The 27618-nt window shown below is 39.3% G+C and overlaps 1 protein-coding gene across 1 annotated transcript in view; it reads left to right on the top strand.

The window, feature by feature from the left end:
- Nucleotides 1-27618, top strand: part of GUCY1A2 (guanylate cyclase 1 soluble subunit alpha 2) — a 140623-nt gene that overhangs the window by 1026 nt on the left and 111979 nt on the right. Inside the window, exons 2-4 of the mRNA XM_027651961.1 lie at nucleotides 1-106; nucleotides 15623-15684; nucleotides 16175-16296. Coding sequence (XP_027507762.1) covers nucleotides 1-106; nucleotides 15623-15684; nucleotides 16175-16296 — 290 coding nt within the window. The remainder of the gene's footprint in view (nucleotides 107-15622; nucleotides 15685-16174; nucleotides 16297-27618) is intronic.

Genomic DNA, 27618 nt, shown 5'->3' on the forward strand with positions numbered 1-27618 from the left:
CGCCGCCGCCGCCGCGGCCACCGCCGGGGCGCGCCGCGCTCCGCGCCGCCGGCGGGTCAACCTGGACTCGCTGGGCGAGAGCATCCGCCGCCTGACGGCCCCCGCGGTGAGTGCCCCGCGCCCGGCCCCGGCCCGCCCGCTCCCCGCACAGACCCACGGCCGCCCCGCGGGGTCGGCTCCCTGTCGGGAAGGAGGCGACGGTGCCCGCGCGCCCCTCCCGGGCGGTCCCACCGAGCCGCTGGAGCTCGCTGCCTCTCCGTGCCCGCTTCAGCTGCCGGCTGCCAGCCCCGCAAAACCTGCGGGAGTACAGCTCCCGGCAGCCCGGTGCTGGAAATCGGGTCGGGAGTCACGCTTAGGCGCAGCTGCCGCCTTGGCTGGGTTTATCATTTCTGCCGAGTCCCTTTCTGAATGAAAACAATATGGTAAAGTGCTTATCACAGGTCCTAGCAACATTTTTTTTTTTGTAATATATAAAAAGTTACATATATGTAATGCATAGCGTGCACATTCTTCCTTCAGCATCGAGGGGATGCGAACTTCATTTGTAGGGCTTCTCCGTACTGAATAGGGTAAAGCAAAGTTCTGGCTATGTGTTCAGAAATATTTCAGCAACAGATTTCCCTGTGCCTCCTGGATGCTCAGACATTCCTGACAGATCAGTTTCTTTAAAGTGGACTTTGAAATCCATGACTTAACGATTATCTGGATAGCTACACCTGTAGCTGAGAGTCTGTGAACCATTGTCAGTGTGCTAAAATAAGGAGTGAATTCAGGTTGATCCGGTAACATATGGTATATCAGTTTGTAAGACTGAAATCCATGTCTCAGTTCTGGTAGATTAGTGTAAAATAGAAGGTTCTTCTACAGCCTTTCTGTTGCAATTGTGCTACACTCCTGTACGTACCTTTGTGATCATCACTAAAATTTCCACATAAAGTTTCATCTGCAACTGAATGCTTGTTTGGTCTCCGGAACAGTTTAATGTATTAAGGCATAAAACCTTAATTGAAACAAGTAGTCTTAATCTGCAGGACAACTGTATCTGATATTGTGGCATTGGATCATCGTTTTGCATTATTGTTAGCCAGCTTTGGAAATTACTTACTAGTCTCACCACCATCAACTATCAGTTTGTGTTAATTTTAATATACCCTTTTGTGTTTGGTGTTTATTTAAGTGGCTGGATAGGAGTAGACAACCTGTTTAATGGGAGAAGTCAGTGTATTAGATACCTAATAGTCATCCAGTTTAAGTTAAGACTTTTCTTTCCCATTAATTTTTTTTCCCTCTCCACTGAGAATCTGGTCTTGTAATGTTGGTATTAATAGATGATATCTAAGGTGACCTGTCTTGTTTTAGTACAAAAAAAAAGCTATTTAATTTGATAATGATACAATGGTATAATTAGAGCATGTGTTACCCAAAATATTTGAAATATTCTGAAGTAGCTCAGTGCAGTATTTTTAGATAACCTTAGTATTTGTATTTCTCCAGCTTGCTGTAAAAGACGATTTCAGTTTTACAGCTGTGGTGAATTGTCAAATATGTTTTCAAAATAAACACATTCTTTGAATTAAGAGGTGAGGAAAACTTTGACAGATCTAATAGTCCTCTTTCCTTCCTGCTCCCAGAGAAATATTGTTTAAGAATACAAAAATTTCATCCACCCTGGTTCTGATGTCCCAAACAACAGCTTCCATTGTTTCTTTGGGACGTAATTACAGCAATCCTTATTGCCAAAAAACTATGTTATTTTTAAATTTTAATGTGATACACATTGCTTAAAATTTCCCTTTTTTTCTTGGCATTGTAACTACTGCTTCACTCCCATCTTACACATTTTGGCACAGATTAATGTCATTAAGTCTAAAAGGTCATGTCATAGTCCTGGTATAAGTAAAGAACCAGGTCTCCTGCCTTTTCATTTTTCACTCAGAGAAACTGCTGTTCAGATACGTTGTTATTTTGGTGCATTCTTACCAAGTTCTGGGGTACTGAATATGTGCCTTCATGCAACAAGTCTAGTTGCCATATGTCTGACACTTTGGATCTGATTATTTTTGCACATCTGCTGGTATAAATCAGGAATAACTTTAATTAGAAATAAACCCCATACTTTTCCTATGAAATTGGTGTCAAATGGCACTAATTTCTGTTGTTTGTAAAATTAGAAGACAAGTTTGAAAGGTGCATTGACAGATGTTCTTTCTAAACAAAAAGCTTTAGTACTTTTTTATAGATGTAGGTTGACCTTCATTCCATAATACTATAGATATGGGTGTCTCTTAAGTATATAAACATATTTATGCACATACAAAAGTATATACTATATATCTAGCCTGCAAGGTTTAATGTTTTCTTTTTAAACATGAATGCAGCAGTAATTTGTCCTCATCCCAACAGTTGAAGGATGCTACAGGTTCCTGATGTTTATACTTAGCCTTAGTTTTGCGCTTGCCTTCAACAATGTCAAGGATCAAAATCCTCAGTAAAATATTTTTTTTTGTGCTTTCACTGAGGAAAAATTCTGTATGTGTGGTTAATACTACTGTGCCATGGAGAGAGGGCTCAATGTTGTTTCAATGTGGCAGTAGCAGGGGGCTACGGAGAGCTGCTCTGGGCATGTGGAGAGCTTTGAACAGGGCAGGAAAAAGCATCCAAGGGGCAAAAGAGTGGTGGGTACTCAAGAGGAGTGTCTGTGGGGCAGAACAGCAAGAAGGCTGTGCAGGCAGGCTGCATCTTGTGAGTGGTAGCACAAAACTGTGTATGAAAATATTAGTATCTTCTCTGCAATGCATTCATGAGTTAGTACAGCTGGACTGTACTAAGAGATTCTGTATAATAAACTGTAGCAATGAAGTATTTGTAAATACAGTCAAATGCAATAAAAATATGTTATTGCATTTTTTATCACTTGTAATCTCGGTCTCAATTTTAGCTAAGTGTGACTTTGCACAAATACCACTTTTAGTGGAACCTTGGGAAAATGAAAAATGAACCTTGCTCTGTTGCAGCAAGGGGTGAATGCAACCCCTTCTATTTGTTACCATAGAACAACTTCTAGCACTTTCTAGTGCACATGATTTTGCAACTTTTCTCTTAAATTGATTTTTGGAGATTTTTTTCTCCTGCAGTTATTATACTAGAGGATGTAGGGACCTGATCCACAATCAGCACGGGTTCATTTTATGTTTCTGAACATGCTTGGATGGGTGAAGGATTGATACTGTTTATCTGGAACTTGCTTACCGCAAACCCTCTCTTTTATGACAGCCAGAACTAGGAGGCTGATAGGGCTCACCTTCCACCAAAACAGCTGAGTATTTTGAGGAAAAGTGTGTAGTGATGAGACGTGCACACATACCCTTCCATTGACTGTGCTGGGGAAGGTCTGGGAAACAGGGTGCACTGGGCAGGGAGGCAGAGCAGTGGCAACTCAAGGAGAGGCAGCTTTTTGTCACAGCTGCACTCAACAGACTGTGCATGTACTGAACATCACATCAAGTTTCTGCCCTGCTGCCTCACCAAGCACCAAGTTTGCTGAGTAATCAGGTGCACTGACAACAGGAGGGTCAAGGCTCTGCTAGCAGCTGGGCACAGCCAGACGCCCCAGCCCGTAGGGTGGGGGGAACCCTATTGAGCCAGGGCGATGCTTAGCACCAGAGTGTGAAGATGATTTGTGGGACCAAACTTGGCTGCTCAGTGCAATAAACCTCAGGTGTTGCACACGGCTCTTGTGACTCCTTCAGCTCAAGAGATCATGGCCAACAGTGCTCCATGCATACTGCCCCACATTTGGCTCTGCCCTCTCACAGCCTTTCATCCCTGTGATGTTCCCACAAAGCTGAGCTCATAATTGTGAAGGCAGCTCCTATCCATTCTAAGGTGTTCCTAAACCACGTTTCTGATGGAGCACAGGTGTCCTCTGTCCTTCATCTGAACCACTGTCAAAGGGTCTTTGGTTGCGCACTCTGATCAGGAAAATCTGGAGCTAGATCCAGCTGCTGTCAAAACACAGTTGCCCTTGTCACTGGACTGGGTTCAGTTTATTGGAGATAAATAATAAAATGTTGGGAACCTAATAGGGACGTTGATTTACAACCTTGTTTTTAAGAAATAACTCAGTAATTATATGTATATCACGAGCAAATGTAATGATACATTTTACTTTTGATTCCAGCTTTGTTACTGTGTTCCATTTTAAAGGATGAATTTTACACCCACAATGACACAAATTTTGATTAATTATAACTGGAAAAGATGATACTATATGCTATTCATTATCAAAATAATTTTTTCTGCCCTTAAGAACTCTGCTATATGGGAATGGTATCCTGGCACCAGTTGACATAGCTTGATTCTTTAGAAATGCCATTTAGTATCTTACTGAATTCCAGTTCCTTGCAGCAATTTTAACATTTGCTCCAGTTCTATCTTGACTTGTATCCAATACCAGGCTGAAAATAGAACCAAAATTAGAAAAACATAATTTGTCACTGATTTGAAAAGTCAAATACTCTGCTCTCATCTAAGAGGCATGGACTATCCTAGAGGAGCTGGGAGTGACTGGGCATTCATTTAGAGGAGACTGTGTACCCCCAAGCGCTGTACTGATCTTTCTGGAATGAGAATTACAGCATGACACAGCTTTAAACTGACTAACATCTACATTTGATTTTATTTTCTGAATGTTCTGTGTAACGCATCTCTTGAACTATGAATATTATTAAGTGAAAATCACCTCTGTTATACTTTTCTGTTCATCTAGAGTTATTCCCGCTATTCTTTAAAGGCCCAGTTGAAGACACATTAAAGTAAGAACATTTTTTTCCTATTTAATTTAGGAAGCTGCTACTGGATGCCGCCAAATAGTTGGAATTCAAGAATTGTCTTTTTGAATAGAGCCTTCCTCCTGACAGTGGGAGAAAAGTGAACCTAAAGGCAGTCATCTACGTTACTGTGTAGGCTATTACTTATGTCACAGAACTGCTGTAACTTCAAATTGCTTAATGGCAAGTGAATCCTCCAGTGAGTGGAGGTGGGGTTTTGGCAGAGAAGTTACAATATAGCAGCTTATATCTAACCTGGCTCCATCGTAAACCTCTACCACTCAGTCTCAAGGAATGCTACTCCTTTTAGAAGCTATAACAAGTTGCTGCCACTAGAAGGAGAGATAGCAAATTGATTTTGCCTAAATTTTTGAACAAAATTTGCACGAGTATTCTGAGCTCCTTATGGCTCACATTAACCCACGAGGTATAGCTAAGCTCTGCTGTTGTAGAAATGACTTCCACCTATCTTTATGAATGAAATAAGGTAACGTCAAATGATATTCCATATCAGTGGTGTGATGACCTTATTCACCTGATAGCCCAGGCTGGATGAGTTTTACAAGTAACATCCTTCTGAAAAATGTGGGTGTGAAGCATGAAAGTGCTTCAGAAAGGCACATCCAATGAGAAACTTTCAATTCCAGCAGGCAAACAGGATGATTTTCTTTTTTTAAAACATAATAAAATCAGACTTTTGCTAAGTATCATTCAATTAATTTATAAACAAAGTCACATGAGCAGTCAATAGCCAGTCAATCTGTTATTTCATAGCATGGAATAGAATTGTGGTGTCTTAAATGGGATCATTCTGGAAAACTTTAATCAATATAAGCATCATAGTTGGTTTTGTTTGTTTGTCTTGTTCAGTACTCTAACACCTCATGCAAGGAAAATTCAGCCTTGGCAAATAAAATATTAAAAAAATTTAGCTGCACCAGAAGGCCTGCAGCATTGAAGTATTGTAGTATTGACCTAGAGGTCATCTCATCGAGGGTGAATTTGAATATTTGACATCTAGTGTTTAGATTGATCATAGCAATATTTGGTTTCTTAATGTTTGTGCTGTTTCAGGCTGAAATCTTAACTTCCCTACAGTGCTTGGGAAAAAAATCTGTCTCAGTAACATTCATACATTGCAGGCATCTTTGCTACCTGGAAGCTGTGAGCATATCCCTGTGGAAGAACAGGTTTGCCCACAGACAAAACTGACCCACTGGCTGACAAACCAGAGTGTGGCAGCACCAGTGTTAATCCCACAAAATTGATCTAAATTGTTTTGAACTTCTCTGCCTGTACCCTGGCCAAAGTGTCCAGGTGCAGATAGAGAAAGACATAAAGTAGATGAGAATGTCATGATCATTAATATATGCCCCTCAAAAAGCAGTGTGCCCTCACGGCTACATCAAAATGAGGGTGAATGTCCTTCATTTGAAATTGTGTGAGCAGAGCCAGTTACCACCTCGCAGTAGTTGGGTGTACTCTGGTAAAATGTGTAATGTTAACACAGAGGAAAGCCCTCTTTTTCCTTCTACCTCTTGTGCTATAGTTAAAGGCTGCTATAAAGTACTTTGAGTAAAAGAAATTGTTCCATCTCGTATCCAGATTCTTTCTAGATGTGTCTGCTAATTCTCAGACTGAGTTTTAAAATTAAGCCAAAAATTCTGTGGATTGTCCATAGGTTTCAAAGGGGTAAATACCTTTGCAGATCTGCATATGAAATTAGGTCCAATTATACCGAGAAAATTGGTTCTTTCTCTGTCCCAGCAGAAGATATTCCTTGAGAAGGACTGCCATGTAAAGCCTTTCATTTTCTATCAATATACTGGAGTAGCACTAATTATTATATGGTGTACACTATTATGTAGTAGATGTTAGCTTCATGAAAAGATGAACATATAATATTAGCAGTAGATCATCTGTTATATTCTTACCTACTGAACACATTCTCTCTGCAGCATGGAACAGATCTTCTATCCATTTCAGACATGGCAGAAATTCAAAGATGAACAAAGTGATCCCAGACGGTGTTATAAGGGATAGCACCCTGAGATATTTATCCTTCACTGTCAAGGAGTTAGACTAGATGATCTAATAGGCAATTTCCATCCATAATGTCTGTGATTCTTCTAGTTGAAAGGCAGCTGGGGATGCAGAAGTTATAATTTCTATTTATTATTTAGTTCTGCTTTATTTCTTCATGGTGTTTGCATTGTTGTTGCTATGAAATAGTATTGGGTAAAATTATTATTCTCACTGTTATTTATTAAATTAAGGGCATTTTCTCAAATGTGCGCAAGTATTTCTCTGTGAAGAGTATCCCTGTTTGCATGAACTGAGGAGCAGAATGGTCTCAGGTTAATCTGCCAGTGGTACTGAGCTCAGGCACTTCATCCTCACCTGGTCCCATCTGGATCATCATGAGCTGTTGCAGGGCAGCTTGTTTTGTCTCCAGCTGTCGGTCATCCTGCCCTGTATACCCAAAGAGTCCCCTCCTGGGGATTCTGTATCATCCTCTCGATACCAAATCTGGTGCTAGTCATGGGGATCTGCAAGGAGTTGGTGCTTTTATCTAAACTACGAACATGTGGAATTGGGAAGCTGGTGTTCATGAAGAAAAAATACATTTTTAGCTCATATACTTGCAGAGAAAAAATGAGTGCACCCTAAGTATTCAGAAGCCAGAGAGCAAAACTATATTTTTTCCTGATTATATTATCAGAAAGACTGAAATTAACTCCCCAAAGATTATTTATTTTTTATAGTTTCAGATGATTGCTTATTTTGAGACTCTGTTTTCTGTTTCTGATTTCTGTCTGTTCCCTTTGGTTCCATCTCCAGCTATTGGGAATGGGAAAGGGAGGGATCCTAGCTGTACAGGACCTGCTAGGAGGCCTTCCTCTTTTCTGTATCATTAGAAAATTGTTGGATGCCAAAGGAGCCTTCCTTTTCTTTTTGCATTCTGCTTTTCCCTAGCTGCATCAATTTCAATGCTTATCTCTCCACCCCTGACACTTAAGAATGTTGATAAGTGTTTGTCTTCAGCTGGAGCCTTGATTCTTTGTTTGAAACCACTTTAATTCAATATTTTGGTGACCAGGACAGGGAGAGAAAGTTTTTCACTGCTTATATGATCATGGGATAAATATTTAAAAAAACCATTCTAAAAATGACTGTTTTGCCATTTATCTTCTTTTGGATGGGCCAGATGCACATCTGCTCATGTGTGCTGAGAGATCTGTAATCACCTATGCACAAAGACTTGACTAAAATTGGTTTTGAAATATGAAAATACAAAAAGTTTTTCATTAGTGAATGATCACCAGCAGTGGAACTGGCAATTGAAGTCTTGCGCATCTGCTGAGTTTGTGATTGAACTCTTCAAATTTTAAGCATTTATAACTTTCAGCTTCGAAGTGCTGATTTGGCTGGGATCCATGGTATCCTGCCTCTCCTGTATGAAGAGGTGCAGATTCCTCTAAGAAGGCCTTTGCAACTCCTCAGGGCACAATAGGCTGGAGGAGCCTCCTGACCTGACAGACTTACTTCAAGAAATTCTAATAGAAACAAAGTGATTTCTAACTGAGCCTGTTATGCTCTTCGGTGCTTCAACTTCCATGTTTCAAATTTTAAGCCCTCAAATTTTTAACAGCATGATTGCTGAAACTCTTCTGATACTCAGCTAGGAATCATTTAGCTTTTACAAAATCTTTGAAAATTTCTTAGGGTTAAGGAGGAATTGTCTGTTTACTGGGCTGCTCTCTTGGCTCTGGACCTCCCTGTTCCATAGAGTCTCTTTCTTCCCTGATCTTGTCTAGATATTCTTAGGATGCAGAAGGAATGGGATGGAGAATTCGAAACTGCATTTATGTAAATTTAGACTGAGTCATCTGGGATACTGTGTGGAGTTCTGTCACCTCAGGGTGGAGTTTGTCTGTCCTCACTTAAACATTAAAAGATGTCGAAGTCTAAAGCAATCACTCAATGTCTTTTCTAGACAAAAGAAAGAAATGGGTATTTATAAAGACTGAGTCCTCAGGCGTGTATTAGATGCCAGCTGTAGGATGAAATGAATCACTTTGGGTGCCTACAGTTGGGCAGATGAACGCTACCATTTATTTCCGAAGGTGTTGCAATCAAGTGAAAGACATTTCACAGGCAACAGAAAATGGCTAGGGAATAGGCTAAAGTCTCTGTCCTCTAAGAAGATTGGAAAGCTTATGTTTGATTGCCTTAGGAAAGACATTTATAACAAGGGATGCAATTAAAGTGGAAGATCTTTTCCTTTGTCTGCAAAACTGAGGTAATGAATCTGCAAGAAGGGAAAATTGAACTAAGAAACAGAAAAAAAATGTGCACAATGTTTAAACTAAAATCCATTTTCAGAGGAAGTTGTCTGAGTTAAAAAAAATAAAAATTTAGGAATATTTCAAGTTAATTTAGACAAATATCTTCATAAATATTTTCTCCAGTTAGTCACAGAAGTGGTTTTGAGGAGTTATTACTCCTCTGTCTTCAGGACTTGAACTGGTTTTGCACTACTGGAAAGCAAGGCGAGATCTAGAAAGAAAGGCAGGTTTTTTTAGGAGTGCGTCTTGTAAACTGTGGCAGCTGGTGGAGTGACAGTGGCTGTCATGGCAGGGCTGCCACCATCAGAATTGCTGTCAACAGCTCTGGTCATAGCACTGAGGTGCCAGGTGGAAGAGCTGTAGTAGATAGTGAGCAGGCTGTACACATTAGGGAGGATGGACAGGTCTTTCCAGGCACCCTGCAGAGCCAAGAAACTGAGCTCCATGTTGAAAGGAAGGAGAGGAAAACAGAGATAACCTTTGAGAGTCAAAGGTGGAAACTCCCAAGGTGGAGGAGGTTGGAAGTTTGTTACTTCTGACAACACAACTGGGGCCTTTTCCACCTGTGATTTCAGCAGTTACAGAGAAGGTAAAATGCCCTAGGAAAAGGTGGAAGAGTTGACCTCCCTCGGGATGAGACAGATAAGCAGAGCCTCAACTCTTAGAGGCTTCAAGAAAAGGAGGGTGGTAGGTATCAGAAGCTCTCTCCTGAAGAGACAGAGGCACTCATCTGCCAGCCTGCCTTGCTGTCTCAGGTTTACTGCTTGCCAAGAGCTCGCACATATGTGTTGCAAAGAGGCTGTCAAAGGTTGTTTGTCTCCTGGACTATGACCCCTGCTGCTCATCCCTGTGAGCACCAATGATAGAGCCAGGGGAGACCTGGAGAGTATCAGAGGTAACTACATGGCTTTGAGTGCAAGGGCAAAGGATGTGGGTGCCCAGTTGGTGTCTCCTTGATCTGGCTAGTGAGGGGGGAAAGGCTCTGGTTGTAGCAGGCACATCTAGTGAGGCAGTCTGTAGCTGTGTTGGTGGTGTTGCTGGCAGGGCAGGGCTTTGATCTCCATGGACGTGGAACAAGCTCTGAGGAGTAAGGACTGCTGAGCAAGAATGGCGTTTATCTGACAAAGTGAGGCAAGGTCTCTTCTCACTGGCTGCACAACCTTGTGAGGGAGGTTTCAAGTTATGTTTGTTGTGGAAGGGTGTTCATTCTCTGAAGAGTGAGCAAAAGATGGAAAAGGCTCTTGTGCTCACCTCGTGAAAGCAGCATGACTGGCAGCCCATCTCAAGTGCCTGTGCCCAAACACAGGCAGTATGGGGAGCAAAAAGGTGGCATTAGACATCCCCATGCTGCCACTGAGCTTGGACCTCCTGTGGGATTTCACACATCCTTGTGTGTAAGGGCTCTCAGGATGTGAGTTCTGCAGGAGATAGACACAGGCTTTTCAGGAAGGCCGGGCTGTGAAGCTGAGGAGCAGGACCTGCACTCTGTGCAAAGAGGTGGCAGCAGTGAGTGGGCACTTCCTTTGAACAGAGTAAGGTGGCCCAGAGCATGAGAGTCAGGAGCAGAAGATAGATGAGCAGGGGTGATGCGGTGGTACATCTGCTGCACACTGTCTGGTCAAGAAGTGAAAGCAGAGGAAGCCTTTAGACAGCTAGATGAAGCTTTGAAATGGCAAGCCTCATTATTTATGGGGGACTTGAGCCAATTCAAAATCCACTAGAAGAGCAATAGGTCTGAACACAAGCAACGCAGGAGACTTTTGGAGTGTGCTGAAGATAATTTCTTAATGCAGGTGATCAATGAGCTGACAAGGTAGGAATACTCTGCTGGAGCTATTGCTCACAAACAAGGAAGAACTGGTTGAAGGTCTAAAGGCTGAAGCATCACTGGCGAAAGTGATTATGACATGCTGGAGTTCAAAACACTGAGAGGGGTGGGAAAGGCAAGGAAGTGGACTCATACTTCAGGAGAGCAGATTTTGGCTTCTTCATAGGTCTTTTTGGCAGGCTCCAATGGGAAACTAGCCTGTAGGGTAAATAGGTACAAGAGACTGGTTGAGCTTCATGGGCCGCTTGATACTCTCCTCAAAGCACCAGAACAGTTAATTTGTTCAAATGCAGAAAAAGATATCAATATAAGTGGGAAGCAGTCACAGGATGCCCTCAAGGGATATTGAGGCATTACCTGAGCCTGCAGGGATGGTGATAGGAAAGGCTCCAAGTCTTCCTCACTCCAGTCACAGGAGGGACTTGATGACTAGAAAAGGGCAAATGTCACACCCAGCATCAAGAAGGACAAGGAGGATCCAGGGAACTACAGACCAATCAGCCTCAATGTATGGGGAGGTTATGGTGAAAGTCCTTTTGGAAGTCTTTTCTGCACAAAAAAGGACAATAAGATGGTGATTGGGAACAGCCAAATTTATACTCTTTATCAAGGATGGATTGTATCTGACCAACCTGACTGAATTCTGTAATGAGATGACTGGCTCAATTATGAAGGGATATTGTCTACCTTGACTGTTGGAAAGTCTTTGACATGTTCTCCTGTACTGTCATTAGAGCCAAACTGGTGAGATACAGACTGCTTAAGTGCATGATAAGGTACATGGAATATTGACTAGACCTTAGGGCTCAAAAGGTCCAAAGAGGCCATTAGAGTCACAAAGTCAAATTAGCAACCAGTCAACTCTGCATACCCTTCAGGGATTCTGAGGCCAGCAGAAGACTACCAGGATGTCAGGGATGGAGTGTGGGACATCTGAGAGGCTAGGGAAGCTGCATCTATTCAGCTTTTCAGAAGAGATAGCTTTGGGGGTGTCTTGTTGCAGTCTACAGTTGACTGTTCGAGGTTTCCACACGGATGCACAGTGGAAGAAGGATGAGAGGCAGCAAAGCTGGAAGATCAGCTTCTTAATTAAAATCAGAGTTAAGGAAAAAAATATGAAATGTCATGAGGGTGTTCAGACACTGGCATAGGTTTCCCAGAGGGGTTGTGGGATTGCTTTCCTTGGAGACACTCAAAACTTGTCCGGAGAACAACCTGAGCAACCAGCTGTAAATCAAATACTTTGAGCAGGAGATTGGACTAGAAGACCTACAGAGGTTTCTTCAAACCTGTATGAATCAGTGATTCAGTTTTGTTTTACAGTTTATTCTGACACATTAGGGTTAGCCATGGCCTGATATCTGAATTCAGAATTAGTTTGGGGAAGTCCTGTGGTCTCTGCCATGCAAGAAGTCAGTCTGAGTATCTTCGGTGTTCCCTTCTAACTTATATATTGTCGTTCCATATGGAGTTTGAATGTGATCTGGTATGACAATCCTTGGATTAATTTACAGTTAACAATAGCAATAATTTGCCCTTAGAAAACTGATGTGACTATTACTTTTGTAATGCATACCAAATATTAGTAAATCATTCTAATCAAAGGAATTGTTGACGTTTAATTGTTTAGGTATCAGTCACTGGTTTACATTTACACTAAATCTTTCCTTTTAAGTGGCCATGAAGCTTTAAAACCTCTCCAGTAAATAAGTATCACTGGGTACCTGAATGGCACAGACTTACATTGCAGTGGAGGAGGTGTATGGTTAAAAGCTGTCTTTTACTTCCCTGAGTGGCAGAACTATGCTTCTTGGAGAGCTGATGTGTGTCATGCTTCCAGGAGAAGGTTTAGCTATTTTGCCTCCATCCAGTGGAAATATTTTCCTGCTCATTCTCTCTCTCGTGGGCAGTGCATTGTCAGTAATGGAAGAAGTAATACACCAAACTGCCCTTGTAAGCAGCTGTTAAGTAGGTGTCGTATCTCTTCTCGCTGTTTTGTTTAGTCATGGCCCTGGTTACAGAATTAAATCTACAACAAAATGAAATTCACCAGTGATGAAATATGGCAAACTGAGAAGGTGAGAATAGTGGCTTTTTAACTGTGCACAGCAACATGCCATAATAATTCATGTCAGAGACAAAAAAATTTGTGACTCCTCGGATCAGTTTTCATACTGGCTCTGAGAACATTACATAGAGCTCTGTTTATGACCCATGTTTTAATAGAAAATCCTATTTTTGTTTGTACTTAATTTCCAAGATTTGATAGGAGTTGCCAGTGAAAAGGGGTGTGAGTTCATGGGATTGTATGAAATTTTCAGACAACCACTAGGCAGTCGATTTAGCTTTCAGAGGAGAAAGTTAACATGGGCTATGTTTTTTTTTTCCATTCAGCACTGCAGAAGAAGGGGGATTTACTGATGAAATAAGCTTGGGACTAGGAAATTGCTTGTACAGTTAAATCCTGAGGTACTCAAAACCATTTCTTCCCGGATAAGGGGTGCAGCATCTGTGTGTCAGAAATGAGAAAGGCCAAACCAGTCCATTGCTCAGGTGCTGTAAGCTGCAAAACTTCCTGAGAAAACAAAAAGCTCTTTTCCTTCCTTTCTGCTGTCATACCAAGTATTGCTGCCTTCCATATTGCTGTAAAAGCACTTTGGGAGAACCAGAAGGGAGCTTTAATTTGGCAGTCAAATGTTTTTATTATTCCTTATTTCATGTCAGAGGAGTCACTGATGGAGTACTAATGTTTTGTGTGTAGGGAGTGGGGCTGAGGGAGATGCTGTATGGAGATGGAAGAAGGCAGCTCGCCGGTCTTCTTTGCTTAAAGCTATTTTAGTTTGCTTTGTTGCTGGTGTGGGAAAATACATATTTTCTGTGTGTGAAGAGTGGATTTTTCTGCCTGCTGAGCACAAGAAAGCTTCTGAATCACTGTGAGAACATGCCATGAAATACATGTGTAGCCCATTAGGCCTAAAGACTTCAACACCTGCTGTACCCCTGAGAAGGGGATAATTTTTTGATGTGTGATAGTTTCATTCCTGTGGTGCTTCCATTGTGTTTTACAAGAGAACATGTAACTTCTAAAGCCTTTTGGCACAGGTAACTGAGCTCCCACAGAGAAGTAAAATAATTATCTGCAACAGAGTTAACAAGAAAAACCTCTTTCAAGATTTGCATCTATTTTGAGCTTGTTTTTGTTCACAGAATCATAGAATAGCTTGAGTTGGAAGGGTCCTTTAAAGGTCATCTAGTCCAACCTCCCTGGAATGAGCAGGGACATCTTCAGATAGATCAGGTTGCTCAGAGCCCCATCCAACTTGATCTTGAATGTTTCCAGGGATGGGTCATCTACCACCTCTCTGGGCAACCTGTTGCAGTGTTTTGCCAGCCTCATTATAAAAATCTTCTTTCTTATATCTAGTTAAAATCTACCCTCTTCTAGTTTCCAACCATTACCCCTTGTCCTATCACAACAGAACCTGCCAAAAGTTTGTCCCCATATTACTTATAAGCCCTCTTATGCACTTGTTAAGTGCATGCATTTCCATACACTTGAATTCAAAAGGGTAGATAATTTCTTATAGTTTGGTATTAGAAAAGAAGTTTTTGCAGTTGTACAAACCTAACATAGCCTGGCGTACACATTTTTCTTCCTGCCATTGTCAGAAAGATACCTCCTTCTGCAAACTCATGAGTAAGAGTAGGTAGAAAGCTCAGCTCTTGAACTGCTGAATCTGTAGGTCACTAAACAAAATTTGAGACTTTCAAAGATGATTTTGGTTTATAAATCTCTCAGATTTCATACAAAATAGTCATTTTGGAAGAATAATGTTTTGCCAAAAACGACTTGGAAAATTCAAAAGAGAATGGCATGGATATCACATTTGCTTTATTTTCCCAAAGGTCTCTCATGGATTCATTCAAAATAATAATACCCTTAGCAACAGTAGTAATTCAGAAAATAAACATATATATGCACGTAAGTATTTTGGCTAACACTGTAGTAGTATTAATAATACAAATAAAAACATTAATGAACATATGTAGTTTGTTGAACATCTATTAAAATGAAATAGCATAGAAATGCTTGAAGGATGTCATGATTTTCTTTTGATGAACTTGACTTTTCTGATAATTTGAAAGATGACTGAAGAGTCATAGCTTGTCAGGAAAGTATGCCATAATAAATTGCATCTTTTAATATTCTTTATTACAAAATGCCCCAGGGAGCATATAGAGTTTGAAAACTCAGGGTCTTTTCCTGGTGATACTTTCATCACAAAATAATAGCATTTTCTGGCAGACTATTTCAAGTTATTTTCAATTAGTAAGATAATTGGTGGGTGATAGTTTTTGAGAGCTGATAGTGAAGTGGTTCCTTTGTTATGTGCAGCTAGTCATAAGCAGTATTAATTATGTCACATTGTAAAATTCATTCCTGTTTAAATGAAGTAACATACAAGGAATGAATAATAATATTTCATATCCATTGTTGTGTTGGGTGTATGGCAGGTAGAAGATGAAGAGGACTAAAACTGGAGGAAAATAGATCTGTTAGTTGAACTGTGCTATACTTCCCTAATCTCACAATACTTTAAATTATTCTTTTCTAGCCTCAGACTATTCGGCAAACTCTTCAAAAGACACTGCAGTATTTTGAGCATCAAGTTATTGGGTAAGTGTTAATGTGACGTAGTGAAAGGTGCATGATAACGTTTTGTTCTGTGCCTCCCAAGTCACAGCCTTTTTTGATAAGATTTTAATTTTATTTTTTTCTCTCAAATTCTTAGAGGTGCTTTGAAGTAGCAATACATACTCTGGACATTAATGATAAACATCTATTCGGTCCTGCTTCTATACAATCCCGTCAGAAGGTGACTGCTTAATGAACTGTAATGTTTCTTAAACAAGGAGAATAGGCAATCTTTTTCAATCATAGAATAATAGAATACCAGATTGGAAAGGGACCTTAAGGATCATCTAGTGCAACCTTTATTGGTAAAAGCATGGTCTAGACAAGATAGCCCAGCCCTCTGTCCAGTTGAATCTTAAAAGTGTCCATCACTGAGAGGTTTAAACCCTTTGTAACCAATTCTGAAAGACCTTTGTTGACTTTGCATTTGTATAAGGAGATGCTATAACTTTATTACCTTTTTTTTCTGTAGTTACAGGGATGCAGAGAAGAATTTTCACAATATATCAAACAGATGCTCCTATACAGACTGCTCTGGCAATGAAGAAACTGAGGATGTCTCAGGAATTCTCCAGTGTACGGCTAATGTACTTGGTACGTATTTTTTCAAGGGAATTTTTTTCCTTTCATTGAAAAGAAAGTTTACCACCTGTCGTAATGGCAACAACGAAACAAGAAATTTTTGGTCCGACAAAGGAAATTTAGGATGTGCGCAGCTACATACCAGTGCCCTGGTATTTTTCTCCTTTTCCACCTACATTTTGAGCCTTTAAGACAATTCAGACTGATTTTCAGTGGAGCCAGTGAAGGTGTATTGTGCAATACCTAGTGATTAAAGAAGTTTCAAAGGCTTTCAGTGCAAATAGACTGACTTCTGGACAGGCCTTGGAATTATCTTGAGTGTTTTTATAGGGATTCTGCAGAACAACAGATACTTTTATCATCTGTGAGCCTGGTGGAGAGAGGGCCTGAGAAACACATAGTAGCATGTACTTGAGACATAAAACATTCTGGAATCTTAGAGAGATTTTCATCAGCAAGAAGCACAACACTGAAATCTGGCCATGTATGATAATTTAAGATATAATTTAACTTCCATGTCAGGGAATATGGTGAGGTGATACTCTGCTCACATTCTGGTCTGGGCCATTGTATCCTTGTGACTTAAAATCCTTTTGGAGGTATATGCATTGCATATCTGTCTATTCTATCACAAACTGTTAAACAGACTTAGTATGCTCTGTGAAACAGCAAATGTTCTAGATGAGAGATGACTGTGTTTCACTGACATTCAAAATTATTTTTTTTTGAATCAGGTGCCTTATTCTGCAAAATGCTAGGTGCTGTCAGGGATGTTCTGCGTGCCTGTAACTGCTGCTCGGAAGAGATGTTACTTGGTATTTTCCGTGTTTGGTCGTGGAGGGAATTTAGAACAAATTAAATTGTAAATGTGTCCAGGGTTAATTACCTTTTTCTATTTTAAAATAATGGAATGCTAATTTTCCAAAACAAATGCTAAGAATGATAAGGCAGGACTCATGCAAAGCAGAGAGTTTTCCTATTATCAGGTGCATATTAATATTATAAGAAACAAAACTAGACATTCGGTACTTATTTTATTATGACACAAAGTACGTGTTCTAAGAAACAGCCATGAATACTTTTTCACCTTTACAGTGCTTTAAAATCAATATATTAGTACTAGTACCTTAGAATGGCTGAGTAACATGCAACCTGTTTCTTCAGTGGTATCCTCACAGTGCATGTGTATTAGGACAGATTGGATTTTTGGGATCAGAGTGTAGGGATAATGTCTAGGCATTACTGACCTGGGAATTATTAAATTTGACTTTGTTGAAAATTAGTTTGAAGACACTTATTCTTGGAAAAGCTCACTTCTTGAAGAATGAATTTGATTTTTTAGCAAAAAAAGATTCAATGTGAGCAAAACACTGAGATAATTTAAAAATAATACTTCTCCCTATCTAGGACAGGAACCTAAGGGGATGAGCAGTAAACCCAGCTTCTTTATTTTAATTGTAACTCCTATCACAACAGGTAAATAATTAATGGAGGCTGAGTAATTAATTCTCACATATGCAGTTATTTTTCTGGTTGACTAAGGATTGGTGAGAGCTACCTCTATGAAAGAAGGATGTAACCACTGGGGTGTGTACCTAAAGCAATTGGCATTGCTAAGACAGGAGGCAACCATGAATCTGACTGTGATGAAGGCTAGAAAAACTGTTGAACCAAATCTGGCTCTTAGTTTTTTTATGTGAGCAGTAAGAAGCACTTACTGTCTAGGGCTGGAAGAATGTTTTCATAAAGATGCTTGGAAGCAAATTCTGCTCTCTGACCTTAGATAATGCCAACATGATTCACCTCTCCTGACCCTCTAACCAGCTCTGAAACAGTCATTTGACATTCCTTATTCATCAGAAGACTGCAAGTACTGAGATCATTAGTCTGTTTGGAAGACTGTGAACAGATGCTTCACACTGTGGTCCTGGTGCTTACACTGCTTACAGGAAAGTACTGACTGCAAGCTGTACACTCAGCTCGGTGCATGTGATTTATCATGTATGAATACTGCAATTTGCCTCTTGTCAAGTCATGACTAAATTGTGTCACCTTCTTCCTGCAGTGGAAGGATTCTCTATGTCTCTTTGATGAGTTGCTCCTGCTACAAGTCTAGACATCAACAGAACTCTTCCTGCTTTTATCCACTGTAATTAAAGGGAGCCATGTCCATCATGTTCACATGCTGTGAACCATGTCTGACACCAGATCAATCACACAGGCTTCCTTTATGATCACAGCTTTGGAGGCTGGAATATTTAATTTAACTTTTTATCCTTTCAAAAATAGTCCAGACAGCTTTATGAGGGACTCTGCTCTCTTTAATTGGTGCATGTACAATTTTAGAGTGTCCTTCATAAGCATATAGAAACATAGAATCATAGAATCCTTTAGATTGAAAAAGACCTTTAAGATCATCAAATGCAACTGTTAACCCAGCACTGCCAAGTCCACTACTAAACCACGTGCCTGAGCGCCACATCTTCATGTCTTTTAAGTACTTCCAGGTAGGGTGATTCAGCCACTTCTCTGGGCAGCCTGTTCCAGTGCTTGACAACCCTTTCAGTGATGAAATTTTTCCTAATATCCAATCTAAATCTCCCCTGGTGCAGCTTGAGGCCATTTCCTCTTGTCCTGTCACTTATAACCTGGGAGAGGAGACCAACCCCCACCTGGCTACAACCTCCTTTCAAGTAGTTGTAGAGAGTGATAAGGTTCCCCCTGAGCCTCCTTTTCTGCAGGCTAAACAACCCCAACTCCCTCATCTGCTTCTCATAAGACTTGTGCTCCAGACCCTTCCTCAGCTTCATTGCCCTTCTCTGGACTTGCTCCAGCACCTCAGTGTCTTTCTTGTAGTGAAGGGCCCAAAACTGAACACAGGATTTGACATGTGGCCTCACTTGTGCCAAGTACTGATGATCACTGCCCCAGTCCTGTCATCCAAGGGAAAATCAATTGACAATACGCTGGAAGTTGGTAAACAGAGAAATGACAGCTTCTAAAGGGAGCCTTTAGAAAGTTTCTAGTTGGAAAATAAAGTATTTCAAACAATATACACTGGTATATTCTAGCCTGTTGACACAGATAAAGCTTTTAGCTGGCTAGCCAGACTGTGTTCAGAGCAGATTGATGGTGTTAGTTTGAACTTATTTTAGAAATAATGATAAGAAAAAGATTCCTATGATGAAGTATGTTATGTAGATGACTACCACATTTCTCTATTAGGTGACTATAAATTTATCCTGAGGGATGTTAGAGAGAAAAATTGTATCTGAAGAGATTTCTTATTTGACCTTGGGCAAGTTTTTATTCTTTCTTTGCCTCCATTTCCCATCTGTATAATGGAGATAACAGGATTTTTTTAATCCTTTAAACTATATGTCAGTGGTATTCAGATTTTAACCTTCTTGAAGTAAAGACATGTTCATACCACCGGTACATTCAGCATTTTGAGCAATGACAGCAAATCTTATTTGGGACTGCTTTTGTCCTCATAATTTAAAATAATTTGATTTCAAGTAAGATTTGAGTGTGCATTTTTACTTAATTGTGGTCAGAATACAGTAGAAAACCTTCATGTAGCTGCAAATTAAAACTTTGGCAACAAGAATATAAGGATGAAAACTTTTTTTCTTGGTCTGTGATTACTACGGTAAGGACTTTATTTTAGGACATGAAGTCTTCATGACCTGTCTGCTGTTTATTTTTTTGGCAGATATTCCAAGGTCTGTGCTACTGAGCTTTACAAAGTAGTAGTGAAATGCAGTTTCCATTTTTGAACCCCACTCTGTACTTCTGATGTATCACATGATATTTCTCATGTCCCAAATACACCAGCCAGATAAAAATTGTACAGTCTTCACCTCACCTCCTCCAAACACTCTTTTCAGACACTGCACACAATTAATGTAACCTTTATGGACATGAACTATTTTTCACTCTTTAATCCTTCACAGAAAAAAAAAAAAAAGGAAAAGTTTCATTACAGCAGTTACCTCTCTTCTTTTTAGCAGCATCTATATTTCCTTTGGAGCCTCTTCACATCTTTCTGAGGAACTCTGATCTGTCATAACTTTGATAGTAAAACTAATGAAAAGTAACCTAAATTCATAAATACTTATAAAAAGAGTTGCTGTACAGAATTTGCAAAGGAGAAGTAGCTGTTTGTACCCAATCTTTAATTGCATGGAATTGTTGTCTTTGAAAGCCCATTTGTGTATTAGACTGCTATATCTAAATTGCATGTACTGCAGCACTGTGCTAGATATACTGTATAAACAACACTTGCAACACCTTGGTCACACAGCCCAAAATTACAAATGCACTTCTGTCAGATAGCTGTTTCAGCAGTGAGGCCTAGAGAAATAATCTTACCTAACTTGCCATTGCTTAGGATACAAAAAACCATTTTCTTCCATTTTTTTAATTCAAAGAATTAATTTATACAACAGATTTCTTTTTCATCTCTTATAAAAATTTGGCTCCTAAATTTTACTGCAATTACCTCATTTTCCTTAAAAAATGGCATATGTCAATGGCTGCTAGGTTAACTCTGCATGTGGTCTCAAGTATATTGCAAGAATTTTTCCTGTTAGGCATTCTTAACTAATGGGTTAATAATGCTCCTTCTCCTGTTTTTGCTTCTGAGAGTGGTGTGAGAACTTTGCTTGTCTGTCATTTCTAAGTGAGTATCTTTCTGGGCATCTTCTGTTTGGAGGATGATATGGCACAGCATCAAGGATTCCCTAATCCTCTGGTGATAAGTTATGTGGAATCCCAGCCCAGAGCCCTGTCCCATCAGGGAGATAAATCATGTTTCTGGATTCAGCCTCCTCAAGCCACTGAGGAGGAGGTGGAATCCATTGTTAGTGTAGGGTTATAGAGAATTCTTTCTCTGGGTGACATTTGCTTGTCACTACCGAAGAAAATATGTGTCGCAGGCTGCTTTAAATAGGGCAAATCACTTCATGCCAGAAATATATATTGCAGGGCTGTTCCTACATTTAATGCAAAGGGCATAATTGTATAAAAGTCATTTGTTCTCTATACATTTATCAAAGCTGAAGATTTGTGTTTCCTTTACGAAACGAAGAAAATCTCATCTCTTATCCAAGGAAATGGCATGAAGCTTTGTCAGGGGAGGCTTAGGCTGGATATTAGGAGAAGGTTTTTCACCTAGAGCGTGGTTGGGCACTGAACAGGTTCCCCAGAGAAGTGGTCACAGCACCAGAGTTCAAGAAGAGCTTGGACAATGCTGTCAGGTACACGTTGAGATTCATGGGGCTGTGCAGGGCCAGGAGTTGGACTCTCATCCTGATGGCTCCCTTTCAACTCAAGATATTCTGTGATTCTTGATATTGAATTTTTAAAGAGGAATAAATTTGGGATCATTCTGGTAACTGTTAAATAATAACTGCACATCACTGCTGAGAAATACTACATTTTAAGAGGTAGGAAATATTTGAAAAGGAAGTGTCAGGACAGATATTGGCATACCATGAGGTTAGACCAGGTGATGTATTTGCAGAAGGTGGACAAAGGTTTGGCGCACTAACTGATCAGGAGGTGTCTGAGAACTGTAAATGCTTATATATTTAAAGTATATAAATTACTATCACTTTGTGCTAAGAACTACAGATAGTCATTAGTATGCAACTAAATTAGAATACACAGCCTGATTTATAATTAAAGTTGTTGGTTTACAAACAACGTAAAAGGAAATGTTACATGGCCCAGAGGACTGGCAATACTAATGGAATTTAATAATACTTTATCCTGGGGGGTCTAAGCTATACACACAGGGCTCCTGTTATTTAGCAGATGTTACAGTGCACTGGCAACACAAAAGTAATCTAAACAAGAATCACATAATTCATGTGATTTCAAAGCTGAGATGAGTAGATCTAAATTAGAAAAGGACAAATGTTTATGCCAAATGGCCTTAGACATCCCACTCTTCTCAAATCAGAGCTATTTATTGTTAGAAAACAGATGAACTACCAGTAGATAATGAGCAGTTTGAAGTTATGATGTGCAATAGCATCTTGCAGAAGCCTATTTATGAAGACATTCTGGCCATGATTCATTGACTAAATGTAGGTGTTTGTCATTTGAGGTGTTATGAGGTATTTTGTGGCCTCTGTCAAACCTTCAAAAATGTGTAGGTCTCCCTTGAGTCCCATGCCTTGGCAGATAAAACTAACTGTTAGTTGTTTTGTAGATATCTTGCATACCTTAGGAGGACTGAAGGAGCATTAGATTTCTATGTTTAGCCAGCTGAGTTGAGCCTTTTATATATGTGAGGAATTACGAGAGATAATTTTGCATTTCATGGGTAGAGTTTTTAGATTTCATTACAATTTTATTCATTCTAGGAGGTGAAATTCTGTTCCTATGTCAATTCAAAGACATATATGCTTAAATTTTAATTAAAAAAAAAAAGAAAAACCACTAATCTTAGTGCTATTTGATCTCTTGAGTTAGCATGAAACAAACTGGATCTGCCTAATTTTTAGGAATTGTCAACCTAGTGATTGCAGTTTTCATTTAATAATGGTACTTGGTACTCTACAAATATAAGAAGTGAGCTTTCCAAGATGTGGTGAGTGACTTAAAATGATGATAGTCTAGCTTCAGATAGTTTGGTTTTGCATGCAGAATTGGCTGCTACTGAAAGTACTATATGGGGGGAAAAAAACCCTCCATTGCCTGTTCTTAATATCTCATCTGAGCTTCCTACGTCAACAGTTTGGAGCAGAATCTTTTATACATATGCTTAGCACAGATGATCAGGTCCTCCCCAAGAGGCGACAATACAATGATATTTCTATGATTGGTCAGAGGACAGGGAAAAAAAGGACCTCATTAAAAGTGGATAAAACAAATATTATAGGTGAACAAGTGTGAGGAATTATTTTTAACAGTAATTCTCATTTGTGTTCTATGAAATCTTGAAAGATATTCAGGCCCTATATGTCACTGTAACAGAACTGTAGTACAAATTTTGCAGTAGTGTCTCAGTCATATGTAAAGGCATAAAATGTTGCTATTTTATTTATATAAAAGGTAAATAAATTTATATAAAAGGTAATATAAAAATACCATCTGGATTCCCAGGATGAGATAAATTCACAATCATAATGAACTAAGATCAAAGCCTTTTATGCAGTAATTACATACTGGTACTAGGCTCACTTAACATTGCTTTCCCTATCATCTGAAATTATTCTTTGGAATTCTGAACTGCTACCTGTCTTTCTGTCCAAAAGGCTGTTTAAGGAAAATCTCATAATTCAAAAACATTTAAGAGATATTTGCTGTAACTGAAGGTGGAAAATTCTTCTTCCATTCACAGTAAGAGGTGTGGAATTGCATATTGAATTTTTTCATCCCCTTAAGGTATGATATTTACAGATTCTTAGTGAGTACCTCCGAAAAAAAAAAAAGTACTTTTTTGTGCCAAAGGAATCAGATGCTGGCTGCTCTGCAGCCATTGTCTTCACTTTTAGGAAGAAATGGATAGTTTGTAACTGCTTCTGCATACTCTATCAGTTAATGGATTACTTTGATGTTTTTATTACACTATTCATCTCTGTTTGTTTTTTTCTTTATGGAAACAGATTCCTATCTAATTCTCCCTCTTGATAATGTACAAAATACTTAGAAATACTGTATTAATTCCTTGACATTTTATAGAGGGTTCACAGTTCACAGAAATTGCTGAAAAGAAAGTGAAGACCTCTTACTAGCATGTTATTACAGAATGAAGTCATCTATTTCTATATTCAGTGAAATACTTAATTTGTACTTTGAACCTGTTCTTAAAGACTTGGGTAATTTTGAATCTGGCCCACAGGTACAGGATATCTTCTTTTAATATCTTTGAGACACTTTTTCAAAGAATAGTAATAGACCTTATATAGTACTTTGGTCATAGTCCCAAAGTGTTTTGTAGTGGAGACTCATAGCAATATTTTCATTCTATGGTTTCTTTTACTCAATTTCATATGCAAATATGCATATTTAGTTTCTCTCCAGTATGGGCTACAATAAAAATGAGATTGTAAGAAAAAGCAGCAAAAAAAAAAAACTACTCAGGAAAAAAAAAATAGGGTTAAGACATGTGATTTGTTCTCTCAAAGTAGGTTAAGTAGTAGGAACATAGTACATCCTTTTCCAAGAGGAAAGCAAACTGAGATTGATGAATTTTTAGAATTTCATTCAGTGTTTTAGTAGGTGTGTAAATAGGAGAAGTTCAAAATAATAAATTACTTCAACTAGGTAACAGCAGTGTTAGGATGATTTTTGTTTTTTTTGTATCACTGCCATTTGGTGGAGTGTCTTGGTAAAACTAAGGAAGGCTTTTTCCTACTGATTAATTGCAAGCCAGGGCTCATTAGAAAGCTGTATTGGGGTCATACATGAGGTGATGTGTGAGTGCAGTGGCCTCTGCATTTGGAAGTGCTCAGCACCCATACAAGATCTCAAACATTATTTTTTTCTGGACAGCTGAATGAAAATTTTGCTTGGAGGTCCACAGTGAAAAAGAAAGAATGGAAATCCCTGCTTTTCAGAAAGGAATAGCAAATTGTCAATTTTGGTGGACAGAAGTTGACTCACATTTTCAGAGCCATCTTCAATTTGAATTATTCCACTGCAAAATTGAACAGAGAAACAATTTAATGTGAGATGAGTTTGAAAAGGTTGGGCTGTTTATGTAGGTGTCTAACCTGAAGGTTATAAAAAAGATTATTTTGATTTTGCCTTTTCACAGAATAAAAGAAAAAAAGAAAAAGAAAAAAACCCCAAATACTTTGAAATTGGAAATCGTACCAAATGTAATTTTTAAAGGTAGTTACTATGCTGTAGAGGTCTCCAAATGTAATAAAGTTGTGCTGGTTTAAAGGTAAACCAGCAGGGGAAATGAACCCAACTCAAAAGAGAGATTATAAATCAGAATAACAATTTAATAAAATAATACAATAAGTACAATTATACAGACAAACAATAGGTTTTAACCCACAAAACCCAAATGTATAACCCAGCACCCTGAGGCAGGAACAGAGTGGTGTTCATTGGGCCCCCTGAGTCCAAAGTAAAAGGAGAGGGGAAAACCTATTGGTGAGAGTGCTGTTGGCAGTCTGGTCAAGAGTGGTGGTTGCAGTCTGGTTGAGAGTGGTGGTCTGCAGTATTCCTCTGGGTCCCAGGAGTGGTTAAAAAAGTACCCAAGACCTCAAGATTATATATCCTCCAGTTCAGGCAGGAATGCTCAGTACCTCCCTCAGGGCAGGGAGTTCCACAATGGGTATGAGGACAGGAGCATCCTCTTATCTCGCAGGCTTCTTAACACCCAGTTTATAGCCTGAGGAGTCAGGCTCCTCTGGGCAGAGGGTGTAAATGATCTGTTGATAACAGTTTCTGGGGAATGGCATGGAAGGCTATAGAATACACAGTTTTGGGTTATACCCATACAGTGATGAACTGGTCCCAGCTGTTCTAACTAGGACAAAAGTATGCACTACAGAGACAATGAATTCTAGGATTTATTCTTTTTTAACAAGCACATTTTTCTATACGTAATAAAACTGTCTCCCAATCTGGTATTGTCCTGGTTTCATCAGGGATAGGGTTAATTTCTTAGTAGCTGGTACAGAGCTGTGTTCTGGATTCAGCATGAAAATAATGTTGATAACACACTGTTGTTTTGGTTGTTGCTAAGTAGTATTTATCCTAAGTCAAGGACTTTTTTTGTGTCTCATGCTCTGCCAGTGAGGAGGGGCACAACAAAGCTGGGAGGGAGCATAGCTGGCCAAAGGAATATTCCATGCCACAGAACATCATGCCCAGTTTATAAACTGGTGGAGTTACTTGGAAGGGGGGCCAGTTTGGGTTCAGGGACAAGGTCTGGCATCAGTCAGTGGGTGGTGAGCAGTTGTATTGTGAATCACTTGTTTTTCTTTATTATTTCCTTTTGTTTCAATTATTAAATTGTTCTTAACCTACAAATTTTACTTTTGATTCTTCTCTCCATGCCACTGGGGTAAGGGGGTGAGCAAGTGGCTGCATGGTGCTTAGTTGCCAGCTGGGCTTAAACTACAATAGGTATGTATAGTGATATGTGTAGGGAGAAAACCCACATAAGATATTCAGAAGATTGTGATTATTTATATGTTTCATCATTTATAATGAAAAGGTTATATGAAAATGTTATAATGAAGTATTTACAGAGTTAATGCTAGGTATGCATCTGTTCATCATTTGTTTCAATAGGAGAGGCAGGAATAAGTCAGTAAAAAATACATACGAAATATTTTGTGCCACTTCACACAAACACATCACTGAAGCAAATAGCCTTGTACAGAAATATGTGTGTTTGTATAATAGGAATTTATTAAATAGATATTTTTGCTTTAATGGAAAAATATGCTTCAAGCAAAAAATCTCTTGTTGGTAAGGCTTAGGAAGAAACTATCCTGATAGGTACATTATGCATTTTTGTTTTAGAGGGTTGTTTGACTTAATTTAAATTTTCTTGATATCTCATAGTGTCTCAGTGTCTGTTGTTAGAGAGAAAATTCCTATCTAAGGAGACCAGCAGTTTGGTCGAGTTTGGTCATACTCATTTTTCTATTAGAGCTAATCTAATTTTCTACTGGTACTGTGTGTAACTCAATTCCAAGCTAAACTGTTTTTGAAAGTAGTAGCATGTCCTTGAGCCAGGTCGTTTACCTGCATTTCATAGTATAATTCATGTTGCTTGGAGTCAGTATGTTGCATCCAGATTGAACAGGCAATCCTCCAGGGTGGATGACAAGACCAAGCTAAAACAATCAGCAAAACCTTGGGCCAAACACTGAGATTCCAATTAATGATAATGAGATGAGGCTTGCATATGTAGCAGTAAAGTACAGGAGTGATCAGTTCTGCAAACCCTATTTTCACTTAGTGGCACCAGGGCAACCCACTGTTTTACTGTAATTTTATAAAACACTTTAAAGACAGTTCACCTATACTGTTGTTTTGGGCAGCTTTGTGGGATGTATTTGGTCATTTGTCTGAATAGCCCCAGGGTTTCTGATACTGTTCTGTTCCCATGCTTTCAGAGCCTCTGCAATCTTACAGCCTTGGGTGCCTTTGCTAGACTGCTCACTTTTACACACAGACTAAAACTGCTCCCAGTTCACTCTACAGAACAATGAGATTTAAAATCTGTTTGTGTATGAATATGATGATTTCTTAGCTTCTTGCTATTAATATTCAGTTATGACATTATTGGTATGGGTTAGAATTTAATTATTTTTGGGTTATAGTGAATATATTTCTGTAAGGTATTAC

Source organism: Corapipo altera, unplaced genomic scaffold, assembly GCF_003945725.1.
Source record: "Corapipo altera isolate COAL_440 unplaced genomic scaffold, ASM394572v1 0, whole genome shotgun sequence".
In the NCBI taxonomy this organism is placed as follows: Eukaryota; Metazoa; Chordata; class Aves; order Passeriformes; family Pipridae; genus Corapipo; species Corapipo altera.